Source organism: Budorcas taxicolor, chromosome 4 (genome assembly GCF_023091745.1).
Source record: "Budorcas taxicolor isolate Tak-1 chromosome 4, Takin1.1, whole genome shotgun sequence".
In the NCBI taxonomy this organism is placed as follows: Eukaryota; Metazoa; Chordata; class Mammalia; order Artiodactyla; family Bovidae; genus Budorcas; species Budorcas taxicolor.
This window is the reverse complement of record NC_068913.1, coordinates 68,150,218-68,168,451: the sequence shown is the minus strand read 5'-3', so window position 1 is coordinate 68,168,451 and position 18,234 is coordinate 68,150,218. Positions and strand designations below refer to the sequence as shown.

At 42.2% G+C, this 18,234-nt stretch overlaps 1 protein-coding gene across 2 annotated transcripts in view; it reads left to right on the top strand.

The window, feature by feature from the left end:
• PLEKHA8 (pleckstrin homology domain containing A8) overlaps positions 1–18,234 on the top strand; it is a 62,671-nt gene that overhangs the window by 15,170 nt on the left and 29,267 nt on the right. For both annotated transcript variants that reach the window (XM_052638843.1, XM_052638844.1), the window contains exons 2-5: positions 7,923–8,039; positions 9,122–9,277; positions 12,191–12,315; positions 17,390–17,548. In XM_052638843.1, the coding sequence (XP_052494803.1) occupies positions 7,923–8,039; positions 9,122–9,277; positions 12,191–12,315; positions 17,390–17,548 (557 nt within the window). The remainder of the gene's footprint in view (positions 1–7,922; positions 8,040–9,121; positions 9,278–12,190; positions 12,316–17,389; positions 17,549–18,234) is intronic.

Below are 18,234 nucleotides of genomic sequence, written 5' to 3'. Positions count from 1 at the left end.
CCATTTCCTTCTGGCCTGAAGAGTTTCTGCTGAAAGATCAGCTGTTAAGCGTATGGGGTTTCCCTTGTATGTTACTTGTTGCTTCTTCCTTGCTGCTTTTAATATTCTTTCTTTGTGTTTAGTTTTTGTTAGTTTGATTAGTATGTGTCTTGCAGTGTTTCTCCTTGGGTTTATCCTGTATGGGACTCTTTGTGCCTCTTGGACTTGATTGACTATTTCCTTTTCCATGTTGGGGAAATTTTGAACTATTATTTCTTCAAAAATTTTCTCATACCCTTTCTTTTTCTCTCCTTCTTCTGGGACCCCTATAATTCTAATGTTGGTGTGTTTGATAGTGTCCCAGAGGTCTCTGAGACAATCCTCAGTTCTTTTCATTCTTTTTACTTTATTCTGCTCTTCAGAAGTTATTTCCACCATTTTATCTTCCAGGTCACTGATTTGTTCTTCTGCTTCAGATATTCTGCTATTGATTCCTTCTAGAATATTTTTAATTTTAGTAATTGTGTTGTTTGTCTCTGTATGTTTATTCTTTAATTCTTCTAGGTTTTTGTTAATTGATTCTTGCATTTTCTCTATTTTGTTTTCAAGGTTTTTGATCATCTTTACTATTATTATTCTGAATTCTTTTCAGGTAGTTTGCCTATTTCCTCTTCATTTATTTGGTCTTCTCTGTTTCTAGTTTGTTCCTTCATTTGTGTAGCATTTCTCTGCGTTTTCATTATTTTTTTTTAAATTAATTGTGTTTGAGGTCTCCTTTTCCCAGGCTTCAAGGTTGAATTCTTTCTTCCTTTTGGTTTCTGCCCTCCTAAGGTTGGTCAGTGCTTTGTGTGAGCTTCTTATAGGGTGAGATTTGTGCTGAGTTTTTGTTTGTTTTTCCTCTGATGTGCAAGGCTGAGTGAGGTGATAATCCTGTTTGCTGATGATTGGGTTTGTATTTTGGTTTTGTTTATTGTATGGATGAGGCGTTCTGCACAGGGTGCTACTGGTGGTTGGGTGATGCAGGGTGTTGTATTCAAGTGGTTTCCTTTGTGTTAAGTTCTCACTATTTGAGTCTTCCTAGGGTTAGTTCTCTGGTAGTCTTGGTCTTAGAGTCAGTGCTCCCGCTCCAAAGGCTCAGGGCTTGATCTCTGGTCAGCAATGAAGATTCCACAAGTGGTTTGTTATGGCATTAAGGGAGATTAAAACAAATATCCAAAAACGAGAAACCAAAGATGAACCCCAGACAAATGGCCGTTACAAAATCAGGCAAATCATAATTAAAATAATGGAATGTACACATATACATATACACCCATGAGCAAAGTGAAAACAGTCCCAAAAAAATAAAGTATAGTAGATTGACCCAGTGAACAAAGTAAATAAAAAATTATATTTACTATTTAAGAACAAAACTAACTAAAGCACAGACTAGAAAACAAAACTAAAGCAAGGTGCCAAGTTGGTAAAGCAATGAAAATAAAACTAACAAATATGTTGAGAGGAAAGGAAAGAAAGAAAGGATATGCAAAGTTAAATAGAGATAGATGAAGAAGATTTATAAACATTAAAGATTAACTGCAAGAGGAAAAGAACAGTAGGAAAGGCAAACAAAGGAGTAAATGTAGAAAAAATACAATAGGTTTTTCAAAAAAATTAAAAATTATAAAAAAGAAAAAAAAATGGAAGAAGAAAGAAAAAAGGGAAAAAAAGGAAAATTCCACAGAACTGCAAAAGCCCAATGTAGAGGCAGAGGCTTAGAGCAACAATAAAAAGTGTGACTGAATATACGCATATACATATACACCCATAAACAAAATCAAAACAGTTCAACAAAAATAAAGTACAATAGACCGACCTGGCAAACAAAGGAAACCGAAAATTATATCTACCAGAACAAAACTAACTTAAGCACAAACTGTAAAACACAACTAAAGCAAGGTGCCAATTGGGGAATAAAGCAATGAAAATAAAACTAACAAATATGTTGAGAGGAAAGGAAAGAAAGAAAAGAAGGAAACAATAGATATGCAGAGTTAAATAGGGTTAGATAAAGAAGATTGTATACATTAAAGATTAACTGCAAGGGGGAGAGAACAGTAGGAAAAGCAAGCAAAGGAATAAATGTCTAAAATATAATAATAGGTTTTAAAAATTAAAGCAAGAAAGGAAAACTTCACAGAACTACAAAAGCCCAAGGTAGAGAAGCTCAAAAGCTTAATTAGATTTCATAGTGCCAGTGAAATCAACAACTACAACGGGGCGGGGTAGGAGTGGGGGAAGGAAAACAAGAAAAAAAAATCCAAAGAATCTACAGAGCAAGACAAAACATAAGAATAATAAATATTTTTCTTAAGTCACTGCTGTCAGAGTCCTTTCCCTCACTGGGAGTCACAGTCCACCTCACCTCCCTAGGATGCCCTCCAACACTGTGCTGATCTCTGGACATGCTGTAGGGGCATCTGAGATTCTAATCTGGTCCTGCTCCTATGTGTTCTTGCCTCCGATGTCCACAGCTATCAGAACTAGCGCGTTTTCTTTTGTGGGAGCTTGCAATGATCTTCTATGTATTCCATAGACAGAGTCTGCCTAGTTGGTCATGTGGATTTAATCTGCAGCTTACACAGCTGGTGGGAAAGTTGGGTCTTCTTCCTTAGCCACACTGCCCCTGGGTTTCAATTGTGGTTTTATTTCCACCTCTTGCATGTGGGTCATCCACTGGGGTTTGCTCCTGAGGCTGCCCTGAAAGACTTGGGTTTGCCCCTGTGAGGACCAGATGTGGAGGTGGTGCAGCTGCTTGGTCACAGGGGTTCTGGCGGCAGCAGGTACTCAGGGGAGTTGGCGGCTAGGGCAGCAGGAAATATAGTGCTCTAGAAGGGTATGCAACCAGTATTGGGCAATATGCTCCAGTATTCTTGCCTGGAGAATCCCCTGCCTTGACAGGCCACAGTCTACAGGGTCACAAAGAGTTGGACACGACCAAAGCGACCCTTCGTGCATAGACTCAAGACTTTTTTTTGCCTGTGGCAGCTCTGCCCTAGTGAGAGTTGAGCGCACAGGTGGTGCAGCTGCTTGGCTTGCGGGGACTCTGGTGGCCCCAAGTGTGCAGGGACAGGGACTGCCTCCGCCGCAGGAGTTACGGCCCTATCAGAGTCTTTTTTTGAGCCTCTTGTAGCTGGCGATAAGAAGGCGTCTTTGGCTGGTCTTTCCCCATAGCTCCTGCCATTCAGGCACTTAGAGAACTCCCTCGCCTGGGCTCCTTTCTCTGTTCGGTGCATCAGGCACATAGAGGGGCCCCCTTGGCTGGGGTCCTAGTCTGTAGATTGGCGTGTCAGGCACTTAAAGGAGCACGCTGGGTGGCGTTCTGCTCTGTAGTTCAGTGCATCAGGCATTTGATAGGCCAGGCTCTCTATTGTTCAGCTGCGGATGCTGGCCTGTGGGGGGAGAGAGGCTATGGTGATGGCTCCACCCGCTATGCATGACTCAGCAGTATCGCCTTGCTTCCATGGCTGCCAGGCTTTCCTCCACCGCCATTTCCCACCACAACCTCCTCCTTCACATCCCCTTGATCCGTCTCTCCACAGTCAACATCAGCCCCTGCCCTGGGGTTGCTCCACAGTCCCCAAACCCCAGCTCCCAAAAGGCCCTCCTCCCTGTCCGCGGAATGTGTGGCTGCGGCAAGACTGTCTGATTCTCATTACGTTTAGGCCGCCCTGGGTCAACTGTTTCAGCGTTAATGTTTCTCCTCCGACTCAGACAGTTGCCCCCTGCTTCAGTTCCCCCACCCCCCGAGGGCAGGTCCAGTCCTGCTAACTCTCCTGTTTTTCCGCCTGGTTCCTTCATCCTGCCGAGTTTTGCATGGGTCTGTATATTCTTTTCCGCTGGTCAGGTACTCCTGTCCGCTCTCAGCTGGTGTTCTGCATGCACTTTCTGAAGGTGTCTTCCTGATGTATCTGTGGAGAGAGATGTACTTCACATCCACCTACTCCTTCGCCATCTTCTTCTTCCTAAGTTTTTTTTTTTTTAATTGAAGTATAGTTGGTTTACACGGTGTTAGATTCTAGTATACAGCAAAATGATTCAGTTATATATATATAATATATATACACTTTTTCACATTATTTTCCATTATAGGTGGTTAGAATACATTGCAAACAGTTCTCTATATGAAACAGTAGGACCTTGCCATTTATCTGTTTTCTGTATAGCAGTTTGTATCGGCTAATCCCAAACTCCTAATTGATCCCTTCCCCGCCCCCTTTCCCCTTTGGTACCAAAAGTTTGTTTCCTAAGTCTGTGAGTCTGTTTCTGTTTTGTAAGTAAGTTCATTCATTTCATATTTTAGATTTCACATGTAAGTAATATCATATGGTATTTGTCTTTGTCTGATTTACTTCACTTGGTATGATAATCTCTAGGTCCAACCATGTAGCTGCAAATGGCATTATTTCATCCTTTTTTATGTCTGAGTAGTATGCCACTGTGTACGCATACCACATCTTCTTTATCCGTTCATCTGTCGATGGACATTTAGGTTGCTTCCATGTCTTGGCTGTTGTGAGTAGTGCTGCTGTGAACATAGGAGTGCGTGTATTGTTTTAAATTAGAGTTTCTTCCAGATATATGCCCAGGAGTGGTTTTACTGGATCATATGGTAACTCTTATTTTTAATTTTTTAAGGAACCTCCATACTGTTTTCCATAGTGACTGTTCCAATTTACATGCCCACCAACCCGGTGTAACAAGAGTTCCCTTTTCTCTACACCCTCTCCAGTCTACAGTTTATTATTTGTATACTTTTTAATGATAGCCATTAAAGAGGAGAGTGAAAAAGCTGGCTTAAAACTCAACATTCAGAAAACTAAGATCATGGCATTTGGTCCCATCACTTAATGGCAAGTAGATGGGGAAACAATGGAAACAGTGACAGATCTTATTTTCTTGGGCTCCAAAATTACCACAGATGGTGACTGCAGCCATGAAATTAAAAGACACTTGCTCCTTGGAAGAAAAGCTGTGACCAACCTAGACAACATATTAAAAAGCAGAGACATTACTTTGCCTACAAAGGTCCGTGTAGTCAAAGCTATGGTTTTTCCAGTAGTCATGTATGAATGTGAGAGTTGGACTATAAAGAAGGCTGAGTGCTGAAGAATTATGCCTTTGAACTGTGGTGTTGGAGAAGACTCTTGAGAGTCCCTTGGACTGCAAGGAGATCCAACCAGTCCATCCTAAAGGAAATCAGTCCTGAATATTCAGTGGAAGGACTGATCCTGAAGCTGAAACTCCAATACTCTGGCCGCCTGATGTGAAGAACTGACTCACTGGAAAAGACCCTGATGCTGGGAAAGATTGAGGGCAGGAGCAGGGGATGACAAAGGATGAGATGGTTGGATGGCATCACTGACTCGATAGACATGAATTTGAGCAAGCTCCGGGAGTTGGTGATGGACAGGGAAGCCTGGCGTGCTGCAGTCCATGGGGTTGCAAAGAGTCGGACACTACTGAGTGACTGAACTGATTCTGACCAGTGTGAGGTGGTACCTCATTACTGTTCTGATTTGCATTTCTCTGATAATTAGCGATGTTGAGCATTTTCTCATGTGCCTGTTGGCCATCTATATGTCTTCTTTGCAGAAATGCCTCTTTAGGTCTTCTGCCCATTTTTTGATTGGGTTGTTTGGTTTTTGTTGTTGAGTTGTATGAGCTATTTGTATATTTTGGAAATTAAGCCTTGTCAATCATATCATATGCAAATACTTCAGTTTATCTTAAAATTGATGGTTCAGTTCAGTTCAGTCGCTCAGTCGTGTTGATGGTATCTGATGGTTAATTTTTTGTGTCAACTCACCTGGGCCATGGAGTGCGCAGACATTTGACTAATCATCATTCTGGTTGTGTCTGAGGGTGTTTCTGGATGGGATTAACATTTGAATTGGTAAACATAGTAAAGTAGATTGCTTTTCCTAACGTACATGGGTCCCATCCAAAGACATAAATAGAAAAAAAAGGAGTAAGGGGTAATAGCTCTTCCTGCTTGACTGTTGAGCAGGAACTTTGGTCTTTTCCTGTTTTTTCACTCTCGCTGAAACTTTGACTCTTCTTGGGTCTCAAGCCTCCTGACTTTGGACTGGAATTGCTAGTTGGCTCTCCTGATTCTCTAGCTTGCTGACTGCAGATGTTGGAATTTCTCAGGCTCTGTAATGCATGAGCAAATTCCTTATAATAAATTGTGTGTAGATATGCCTACATATTATTGGTTCTCTTTCTCTGGAGAATGAAGACTAATGTAGGTGAGGTCCGAAATTTGATAAAATATGATCATTGAGGGTACGTTGAATTCCCTTTACTTGAGAGTCATGGTGGGTTTGGAGAATGTTTCACACCGAACATAATCATGGAACTTGAGTTGTAAGTGCGAAGATGCTGCTGTTCTATACCAGGATAGCTATCTGGCAATGGGGAGTCAGGGTTTGGGAGTTGTTACACCAGGAGGGACAGTGTTAGAAAGACAGTTTTCTTCCCAGCTCTGTTGTATACTTCTGTGACTTTAGGTAGGTCACTTAATCTGTCTGGGATTGTTTTCCTTTTCTGTGAAAGAGCTGGTTGGACCAGGTGATTTCAAACTCCCTTTTCATTTCTCAGTCTTGGCAGTTGATTCTTCTGTTTCAGTGAGGGGAGATGCATAAGGTGTAAATAATGACTTGCAGAGGGCTCCAGTATCACCAGTAATATCCAACTCCTGGAGTGCTGATTGATCAGTTTGATTTCTTGAACTGTAATGTTTGTGTCAAGAACAGTAGCTTTCAGGTTTGTTTGCATAGAATTTGAAACCAGGGCCAGGAAGCATCACTTTCTGAAACAAAATTTACAAGTTCATCCCAAGAGGTTTTCCATCCAATAATTGACTTGTGTGGGTGTTGAGTTAAAGCCTTGGGACTCCTGACATCCAGTAAAGGGTCTAGGTCCTTCCCTGTCAGTGGTTCCCTGACATTACTATTTTGACATCAGTAGATGACTTACGTATTTATTTGGTGTGAATCTGTCCCCAACGGCCCATCAGGTATGTACCTGAGCCGCCCTTGGGGCCCTGCCCAAAGTCCCTACCAACCTTCTCTGACTGCCTCAGCCATAGAAGAGTCCAGTGAGAGAAATGTACCCTTAAAGGGCCGTGGCATTTCAGAGAGAGAGGAAAAAAAAAAAATCTGACAGAGGAGACTGACAAGGCTTACGCAAGAGGTAGTCAGGGATGACATTTTAGGAAGAAGTCCAATTTGAGCGAAAGCTCTGAAGCAGGAATACAACAAGTGAGTTTGGTGTGACTAGAATATAGGTTGTGTAAGAGGATAGATAAGATGTGAGTTCCCACTGAATACGATTTGTCCTCTGAAATTCTCTGAAGTAAAAACAGTTAAGCTCATAAATGTTTTAAGATTATTCCATTTCAGTGGATCAGTACCAAATAGTAAATTAAAGTATCTTTTCCTAGAAATCATATGACCCTAGGCAGGCCTGTTAGACAGCACTTTGTGTAATGTTGAAAGGTCAATATAATCCTTTGTCTCATTTTTAGGTTCAGAATAATTTTTCTTAACCAGAGGGGAAGAGAGCAAGTGTGTTAACAATAATGTTTGGAAAACAACTATCTTTAATATTAGAAAAATTAAAAACCAAAGATTACTAGTACTGTATTAGGGGGGGAAAGGAATAAAAATCATCAGTAATCCCATTACTTAGAGAATCATCACTATATTTATTGCTGCTCCTTCCAGACTTCTGTGCAAAAATGAGATCAGATATACAGATCTCTTCTAACTTCTTTTTTCCCGTAGAATTTTCCCCCAGAAGGTAAGTTCCTTGGAGCTGGAATCCAGCATCCTTTGTTAGGTCCTGTTCTGTGTCCTGGGAAGCAGTAATGGAGACCATGCTCTTGCTTCTGTTTGCAGGTTGGCAGCCTCGGTGGTTCCTTCTCTGTGGAGGGATATTATCTTACTATGATTCTCCTGAAGATGCCTGGAAAGGTTGCAAAGGGAGCATCCAGATGGCAGTCTGTGAAATTCAAGGTGAGAAGCCAAGAGATTTGCAGGGTTTATTTTTGTTTCTCCCCCAAGATTAAAGAAAAAAAAAGGCATTGGTTTCTTAGGCCTTTCTGTGCTGCTTCCAAAGTATAGACAAAGATATGTTATGTTTCCCCCCTCAAAAAAAACCTTGCAAGGAAGACCTCAAAGTGCAGGCAGTTACAGGAAGATTGGTTAAGAGGTAGTGAAAATAAGTGAGAGCAGTTTATTAGTCACACATCTAGTACCGTTTCATAGTCTCCTGCTCACCTGGCACTGGAGGCAGTTTTCTAACCTTGTGTTTTTACTGTACCATCAAACACTTCTGTGTTTGAATCAGGACACACACCTACCTTCTCACCACCACGACCATACTCTAAACTAAACAAGCAAACACCTAACAGACCTACCAACAGCCTTTACTTCTTGGTTTTAGGAATCTTAGGATGTGCTGGGAGGGTGTGGCTCAGAAACTGATTAGAACAGAATCAGGGGCACACGACTTGGAGGGTGAAGGAGAGTGTGGCTTGCTTGTGTCTTCTCCTAAAGGCTCTAAGGGAATTGTCACATTTTTTACATAATGAGTGAAGAAAGGTAGAAAAGGAAAAGTACTGTGTTTTTGATTGCTTTCCAGTTTTCACATTTTTAATATGACACGTAAAGGAAGGTAGAAGAGTAAAAATACTCTGTTCAGTTGCTTTCCAGTAACCCAAGGAGATAAAGAGCACATCCTTACTTGTTTGCATCAACCCTTTTTGGCTGCAGAGCAGCATGCTTTACACACACACAGGCCAAATGAAAGATTTTTCCTCTCTGCGCTTCTAAAAGATACTGAGGAAATTTAAGTGCTTCTTTTTTAGGCCAAAGTCTTGGTGAGACCTTGGAGCCAATTGCAAAGTTTTTCTTCTTCATCAGCAGAGACCTCTAGGAAGAGATAAATAAACCAGGAGAAGTTGTGAGGGCTGGCATCCTCTTTTGGAAGAAGTCGTCAGTGACTGGCCCCAGTAAAGCTCTGGAGTTTGGGTAGAGTGGAGGCTACCCAGACAGGGCTCTTCTGGGTTTCTGACCTCCCTCTGCCTTGCTCCCAGTTCATTCTGTAGATAACACACGCATGGACCTGATCATCCCTGGGGAGCAGTATTTCTACCTGAAGGCCAGAAGTGTGGCTGAGAGACAGCGGTGGCTGGTAGCCTTGGGGTCAGCCAAGGCTTGCCTGACAGACAGTAGGACCCAGAAGGAAAAAGGCAAGTATTGGTTGTCCTGTGGCCTGGGAACCTGGAAATCACCTGGTGGCATCTCTGGCTTCCCATATTTGTTAGCTTGCTTCTGACCACCTAGCCACAGCCAGCTTTTTATGTCACGCAAGTGCTGTACATCTTAGTGGAACTTAAACAACCTGTACCTGACTCTTCTCTCTTAGCATGTCATAGGAGAAAGAGGGCAGATTTTGGAGCCAGACACAACTGGGTTCAGATCATGGCTTTGGAGGGTACTGGCTTTGTGACCTTGGCATAGGACCTCTCTCATCTTCAGTTTCCTTATGTTTTAGAAAGAGGTAATTACCTACCTTAGAAGAATTACCATGAGGATCAGTGATGATATAAAACTGCCTAGTACCTTGTCTGGCACATAGTTGACTTTTGGTAAAGGGTAGCTGAGCCAGAGAAGCCTTGGATCTGAGTGTTTGTTGCACTAACACCCCACTTTCCCCTCCTTTGTCCTGGGGTGGATGGCTGCTTAATTGTCAGATTCCTGCTTAATGCTCACTAACTCAACATCATTAGCTCTCCTGAGAACCATGGCATAACTTTCTATCTGTCCTGGGTCACGAGGGCCAGAGCTTACTGCCTGAGCTCTGCCTTCTGACCCTGTATCCCTGAGTGTATACCTGGAAAGATTGGTAGGAGAGAGAGGGGCCTCTGGGAAAAGTGTTTCAAGGACGTTTCTCGTGACACATAACGGCAGATGTGCTTCACTTTTCAGGTAGACACAGTAAAATGGCCTCCTGGTTGGTTTTTACTCTAGCAGATCTTCCAGACCCAGGAATCGAACTGGAGTCTCCTGCATTGCAGGCCGATTCTTTACCAGCTGAGCTACAAGGGAAGCCCTTTTAATGCTAAGTCAAAAGCAAAATCTTGACTCTGTGAGCTCTGACTCATAGCAGGTAGAATGTGCCAGCTTTTTCACAGAGAAGAAAACAGAGGCAGTAATGCCTGTAGCCAAGCCCTTAGTGCCAGTGTGAGTGGAGTGCCGAACTAGTGAAGAAGCAGCAGGTGTGCAGAGGACGCCATTTGCTTTTCCAGGCAGCATGCTGGACCAGTCCTCTGATTCATGAGCTGCCTTGTTAGTGGTAATTGCATGTTACAGACCACTGCTTCCCAGTTTTGCGCACCAGCAGATAGATAGCTGTGACCCTGTTTTACAGACAGAAAAACTGTGGCAGAACTGAGCTTAAAACTCTGAACCTTTGACTCTGTTCCCAGTTCTGACACAATTGAATCAGAGGTATATGTCTCCTTCCTGTACTGGTGATTATTAAGATGATGCTGTGAAAGTGCTGCACTCAATATGCCAGCAAATTTGGAAAACTCAGCAGTGGCCACAGGACTGGAAAAGGGCAGTTTTCATTCCAATCCCAGAGAAAGGCAATGCCAAAGAATGCTCAAACTACCGCACAGTTGTACTCATCTCACACGCTAGTAAAGTAATGCTCAAAATTCTCCAAGCCAGGCTTCAGCAATACGTGAACCGTGAACTCCCTGATGTTCAGGCTGGTTTTAGAAAAGGCAGAGGAACCAGAGATCAAATTGCCAACATCCGCTGGATCATGGAAAAAGCAAGAGAGTTCCAGAAAATCGTCTATTTCTGCTTTATTGACTATGCCAAAGCCTTTGACTGTGTGGATCACAATAAACTGTGGAAAATTCTGAAAGAGATGGGAATACCAGACCACGTAACCTGCCTCTTGAGAAATCTGTATGCAGGTCAGGAAGCAACAGTTAGAACTGGACATGGAACAACAGACTGGTTCCAAATAGGACAAGGAATATGTCAAGGCTGTATATTGTCACCCTGCTTATTTAACTTATATGCAGAGTACATCATGAGAAACGCTGGACTGGAAGAAGCACAAGCTGGAATCAAGATTGCCGGGAGAAATATCAATAACCTCAGATATGCAGATGACACCACCCTTATGGCAGAAAGTGAAGAGGAACTAAAAAGCCTCTTGGTGAAAGTGAAAGAGGAGAGTGAAAATGTTGGCTTTAAGCTCAACATTCAGAAAACGAAGATCATGGCATCTGGTCCCATCACTTCATGGGAAATAGATGGAGAAACAGTGGAAACAGTGTCAGACTTTTTCTTTTTGGGCTCCAAAATCACTGCAGGTGGTGACTGCAGCCATGAAATTAAAAGATGCTTACTCCTTGGAAGAAAAGTTATGACCAACCTAGATAGTATATTCAAAAGCAGAGACATTACTTTGCCGACTAAGGTCCGTCTAGTCAAGGCTATGGTTTTTCCAGTGGTCATGTATGGATGTGAGAGTTGGACTGTGAAGAAGGCTGAGCGCCGAAGAATTGATGCTTTTGAACTGTGATGTAGGAGAAGACTCTTGAGACTGCACAGAGATCCAACCAGTCCATTCTGAAGGAGATCAACCCTGGGATTTCTTTGGAAGGAATGATGCTAAAGCTGAAACTCCAATACTTTGGCCACCTCATGTGAAGAGTTGACTCATTGGAAAATACTCTGACGCTGGGGGGGTTTGGGGACAGGAGGAGAAGGGGACGACCGAGGATGAGATGGCTGGATGGTATCATGGACTCGATGGACGTGAATCTGAGTGAACTCCGGGAGTTGGTGATGGACAGGGAGGCCTGGTGTGCTGCGATTCATGAGGTCGCAAAGAGTCGGACATGACTGAGCGACTGAACTGAACTGAGCTGAGTCAAGAAATAATGTAGATTACTTCAGAAGGCTAGGAATCTCCTTTTTTCTGTTTTTCTTGCTCCCATAACTTCAGTTATATAGTATCTGTAGCCCATAATAGAAACATCTGACTTTGAACATAGATTATATTTTATCTGTATAGTATACTAACTAGTATCAGTTATTTATTCTGATAATTACATTTTCATCATTTTGTTATTTAGAGTTTGCTGAAAACACTGAAAACTTGAAAACCAAAATGTCAGAATTAAGACTCTACTGTGATCTTCTTGTTCAGCAAGTAGATAAAACGAAAGAAGTGACCGCAACTGGTGTGTCCAGTTCTGAGGTAAAACACCATTTGTCTTTGAAAAGTAGCACCAGGTGTTGCTTACTGGTGATGCACATTCTTACATAATCCATACCTTGGAATGTGCTGTTTTTCACAGAAAAAAAGTGATAGACTTAAACAAAGAGAAGAAATGTATGCATTTCAGCATATGGAAGCATACAGTGTTCCTTCCTGGGAAGAAAATTCAGGATTAATTGATAATATTTGGAACTTTTAACTTTAGTACTAATGTACTCGAATAAGTGTCTTCTCAGTTTGCATAACTTTTAAAAATACAGCCTTAACTGTCTGACAGCGCCGTTTCTGTGCTACTGATGTGGCTCCTAAGATGACAGCATCTTGCATGTCAGGTATGCGTATCTGTTACCTCTTTTGAGACTGTAACAGGGTTTGTTTCACCAGAGTAGACGTTCTGCTTTAGTGTAGACTAGCACTTTCAAAGATAGAGATACAGCTTTATTTCTCTCCATCGTCAGCAAGGATTGAAACCTTTATCACTTATTAATGAAATTATTATTTTCTCATTCTAAAACATATATTAAAAGATGTATCTGATGTTAATCTATGTATTGAATGGTTCACATTAACCAGGGAGAGGTCTCTGCTCTGCTCTCAAAGAAGCTATCTGAGAAACGATGCCTACAAAAATGAAGAATCTGCAGATTATAATTAATAGTTTTAAATTACTTAGGTAATATAGCACTATGCTACTAATAGTATAGTGCTCTAAGTTTTTCTAATAAAAGTGTTTTAGCTCACTTTCATTCATTCTTTGGGGTGAGGGGAGGTCTGTTACTAATTCAGCGTGTTACGCACAAGACACTATGCTGCGGGAGGGCAGCAGGAGGGCCACCAAAACATTTCAGTCCTGCTTTTGGGATGTTAGAACCTAGAGCAGTGATTCTCCAGCCAGAGCAGTTTGCCCCTCGGGAGGCATCGGGCCATGTCTAAGACAGTTTTGGTTATCACTACTGACGGAGTGCTGTTGGCATCTAAGGGAGAGAGGTCAGATGGCCAGATGCTGCTTGATGTCTTGAAGGGACAGGAGAGCCATTCCCCCTCCATCTCCTCCTCCAATAATTAGCCAGCCCCAAATGCCAGTGGAGCCAAGGAAGAGAAGCCCTGGTCTAGAGGGAAAGGAGAAAGTGAATGCAGCAACTTTTAATTCAGAAGTGTTTATAGTAAGTGTTTAATTCAAAAGTGTTTGTATTAGTAGTAAGTGTTTATAGTGCGTGCCTTGGAAACTTGCTAATGAAACTGTGGCTATGGTATTGTGATTTATTGTTGTTGTTCAGTTGCTAAGTCATATCTGACTCTTTGGGATCCCATGGTCTGCAGCCTGCCAAGCTCCTCAGTCCTTCAGTATCTCCTGGAGTTTGCTCAAATTCATGTCCATTGAGTTGGTGACACTATCTCACCATCTCATCCTCTGCCACTTCATTTTCCTTTTACCTTTAATCTTTCCCATCATAAGGGTCTTTTCCGGTGAGTCAGCTCTTTTACATCAGGTGGCCAAAGTATTTGAGCTTCAGCATCAGCCCTTCCAGTGAATATTTAGAGTTGATTTCCTTTGAGATTAACTGGTTTGATATCCTCCTTGCAGTCCAAGGGGCTCTCAAGAGTCTTCTCCAGCACTGCAATTTGAAGGCATCAATTCTGATACCTTCAGCTTCCTTTATGGTCCAACTTTCACATCTGTACATGACTACTGAAAAAACCATACCTTTGACTATATGGACCTTTGTTGGCAAAGTGACGTCTCTGCTTTGTTATACACTGTCTAGGTTTGTCATAGCTTTCCTTCCAAAGAGCAAGTGTCTTTCATGGCTGCAGTCACCATCCACATTGATTTTGGAACCCAAAAAAGACAGTTTGTCATTACTTCCACTTTTCCCCTTCTATTTGTCATGATGTGATAGGACTGGATTCCATGATGTTCATTTATGAATGTTGAATCTTAAGCAAGCTTTTTCACTCTTCTCTTTCACCCTCATCAAGAGGCTCTTTAGTTTCTCTTCACTTTCTGCTGTTAGAGTGGTATCATCTGCATAGCTGAGGTTGTTGACATTTGAGCTGGCAGTCTTGATTCCAGCTTGGATTCTTCCACCTTGGCATTTCACATGATGTACTCTGTGTAGAAGTTAAATAAGAAGGACGACAATATACAGTCTTTGTCTTAATCCTTTCCCAATTTGGAACCAGTTCTAACTGTTGTTTCTTGACCTGCACACAGGTTTCTCGGGACAGGTAAGGTGGTTTGGTATTCCCATCTCTTTAAAAATTTTTCAGTTTGTTGTACATAGTCAAAGGCTTTAGTATAGTGAAGCAGAAGTAGGTGTTTTTCTGGAATTCCCTTTCTTTTCTCTATGATCCATTGAATGTTAGCAATTTGATCTCTGGTTCCTCTGCCATTTCTGAACCCCAGCTTGTACATCTGGAAGCGCTCGGTTCTTGTACTGCTGAAGCCTCTCTTGAAGGATTTTTAATATAACCTTACTAGTATGTGAAATGGGCACAACTGTATGGTAGTTTGAACATTCTTTGCTTTTCTTTGGGATTGGAATGAAAACTGACTTGTGGCTCAGTTGATGAATCCACTTGCAATGCAGGAGACCTGGGTTTGGTCCCTGGGTTGGGAAGATCCCCTGGAGGAGGGCATGGCAACCCACTCCAGTTTTCTTGTCTGGAGAATCCCCATGAACAGCAGAGCCTGGTGAGCTACAGTCCATGGAGTGGCAAAGAGTTAGACATGACTGAGCAACTAAGCACAGCACATAGCCACTGCTGAATCTTCCAAATTCGCTGATATATTGAGTGTAGTAGCACTTTCACAGCATCATCTTTTAGGAATTAAAATAGCTCAGCTGAAATTCCATCACCTCCACTAGCTTTGTTCATAGTAATGCTTCTCAAGGCCCACTTGACCCCACACTTTAGGATGTCTGGCTCTAGGTGAGTGACTGTACCTTCATGGTTATCCAAGTTATTAAGATCTTTTTTGTACAGTTCATCTGTGTATTCTTGCCACCTCTTCTTAATCTCTTCTGCTTCTGTTAGGTCCTTACTGTTTCTGTCCTTTATTGTGTCCATCCTTGCATGAAATGTTCCCTTGATACCTCCAATTTTCTTGAAGACATGTTTGTCTTTCCTGGGTCTCCTGCATTGGCAGGTGGATTCTCTGCTACTGAGTCAACAGGGAAGCCCTATTGTGGTTTATAATAAGAAATGTATGTTTGGTCTTTGGTTTTTGGCACAGACTTCTTAAAGTAACCATTGGAATTTCCTGTGCTGCAAGTGATCAAGATGTCTTTTGTTATGTTAATAAGGCAACTATTGAACAGTGCCTAAAGATGGAGGTTCTTGTTGATGGTAGACCCTACCAAGTAGGGTTGCAACTTTCTTTCCTACCCTCTCACCTCCTGGGAGGGGAGAGGGACTGAAGATTGACCTCAGTCACCCTTGGCCAATGATTTAATCAATCGTGCCCATTTAATGAAACTTCAAAGCATGGGGTTTAGAAAGCTCTTGAGTTGGTAAATAGTGTTGACTGGGGAGGGTGGCACACTCAAGGGAGCATGGAAGCTCCCAGCCTGTTCCCACATGCCTTGTCTTGTGCATCTCTTCCATCTTGCTGTTCCTGAGTTATACCCTTGTATAATAAACCAGTGATCTAGTAAGTAAAATGTTTTTCTTAGTTCTGTGAGCTGCTCTGGTAAAGTAGTTAAACACAAGGAGGGGGTTGTTGGAATCTTCAGTCTATAGCAGGTCAGTCAGTAGCACAAGTGACACCCTGAACTTGCCATTGGTGTCTGAAGTGGGGGTAGGAAGCAATCTTGTAGGACTGAGCATGTAACCTGTGAGACCTGACACTATTCCAGGTAAATTGTGTGGAACTGGAGGACACCTGGCTGGTGTCCAAGAATTTCTTGGTGGTGTGGGAAAAAAATCACACGTTGTAACTGGTATCTGAATCATAGTGGTTCATAACCATTAACATCTCACTTGTTAGAAATAATAAATTAAAAAAATATAGGGGCCATGGTTAAAGAACAAAATTCAACTGAGTAAAATTTAAAGATCTTACTGGCTTTATTTAGCAGTTCATGAATTGAGCAGCATCCAGTCCATCCAGCAGCTAGAAAGGAGCTGTGAAGAGCTGTACCAGGCTAGAGATTTCTGTGGACCAAAGTGAGCAGGAACAAGGAAGTTATACTGGCTATTTCCTAAATGGTTAAAGCAAGGTTACTTTTCTTATATGGAGCAAAGGAAGGTCTTGGAGCCAGGTCAGTAACTTGCACTGAGCAGGCAGGCACTGATTGGTTGACCTAGATCTGCCTTTTCTGGGAGGCCCAGCATAGAAATGTGGCTACATTTCTGGTTTGCTGATGTGAGGCTTAGCATGAGTGACTCCATCTTGGGCCAAATCTGATAGCTTTAACAGCACTAAGATGTGGTTTCCATACTCTCTAATCTAGGGGTGGCCTGTTTTCTGAACAACTTATTAGTATCAGTATCCAGTATCACCCTGAGAAAGTGAAATGATTTGGAGAAAAAAAAGGATTTGATGCTCTAAAGAATTCCAGTTGCAAAAACCTATTAGACTTATCTGTACTGAAAGCCAGAAAGCCCATTCTGAAAGCAAACAGTGTGATATTTGGTTTCTAATGCTTCTGTTCTGGAAGCTCGTTTTTTACTCAGAAAATGTTTCTCCATTGATCCCACTGGTCATCAATCCATGTGACTCTGTTTGGTGTCTGCCATCCCTTATAGACTAGAAACTCCATGTGGGCTCAGTGCTGGACATATTGCTGTCATAGAGAAGTTGTTGCCTTCAGCTGGAGTGGTGGGTGAGCATGAAGGGCAGGCTAAGGGTAAGGCTTGTGTATGGATAATAGATAAATTAGACTTGTTTAGTCCTTTTCTTTTGTGACTGGTACACATATTTGTCCAGCAAAATAGATGGGATTGTTATTATTGTCGTTTTGTGGATAAAACCTCTAAGACTGTTCCATGATTGAGCTCTTTCCTTTTTGGCAAAGTAAAGGCATCTTCCACTCTGGTTGTTTCATAGGAGGGAATTGATGTGGGAACTCTGCTGAAATCAACCTGTAACACTTTTCTCAAGACTTTGGAAGAATGCATGCAGATTGCAAACGCAGCCTTCACTTCGGAGCTGCTCTACCGCACGCCTCCAGGGTCACCTCAGCTGGCCATGCTCAAGTCCAACAAGGTAACAGACCAGCTCAACTTGGCTGCAGCAGGGCATAGTGGAAAGTTAAGAAATTGGTAGACTGAGCTGCTATATAAGGAAGGCAACTGATGAGTTCCCTTTGGCAACTGCAGCGGACTTTGCTTTCTGTGCACTTTTATATCTGCCCTCAGTCCCTCATATCCCCTCAGGTACTGTTGGCAGTTTTACCATCTAGACATGTCTCTCTCTCTGATACAGCTGGCCTCTTATCTCCAGCCTGCTTGTCCAGTGAGTCTTGTAGAGAGTGGTGGTAACCTTGTAACTAACTGCCTTCTGCCTACTCTTCCAGGCAGTCTACAGTATTTCTATTCATGCAGTGTAAATTGGACCACCTAAAACTTTTGGTGATTCCCTCATTACCTACAGGTTAAAGTCAGAATGTCATAGCTGCTTCCCACATCACCAACCTTTTTTTCTTTTGTCATAACCGGGTTTAAACCTGTTAACTGCTTATAGCTCCCGCACTTCTTTGGGCCATTTCTCAGTACCAAGAATGCCCTTCTCACATGTCTTTCCCTGGTTAGCTTTTACTCATCTTTCAAAATTTAATCTCTTTCCCTGAATCCCTTAGTTGGGCTAAGAGTTCTTCCTCTACACATACCCCTGTTTTAGCTTCAGTCTGTATTGAAATTACCTTGAGGGCAAGAACTCTATACTGTGAACCT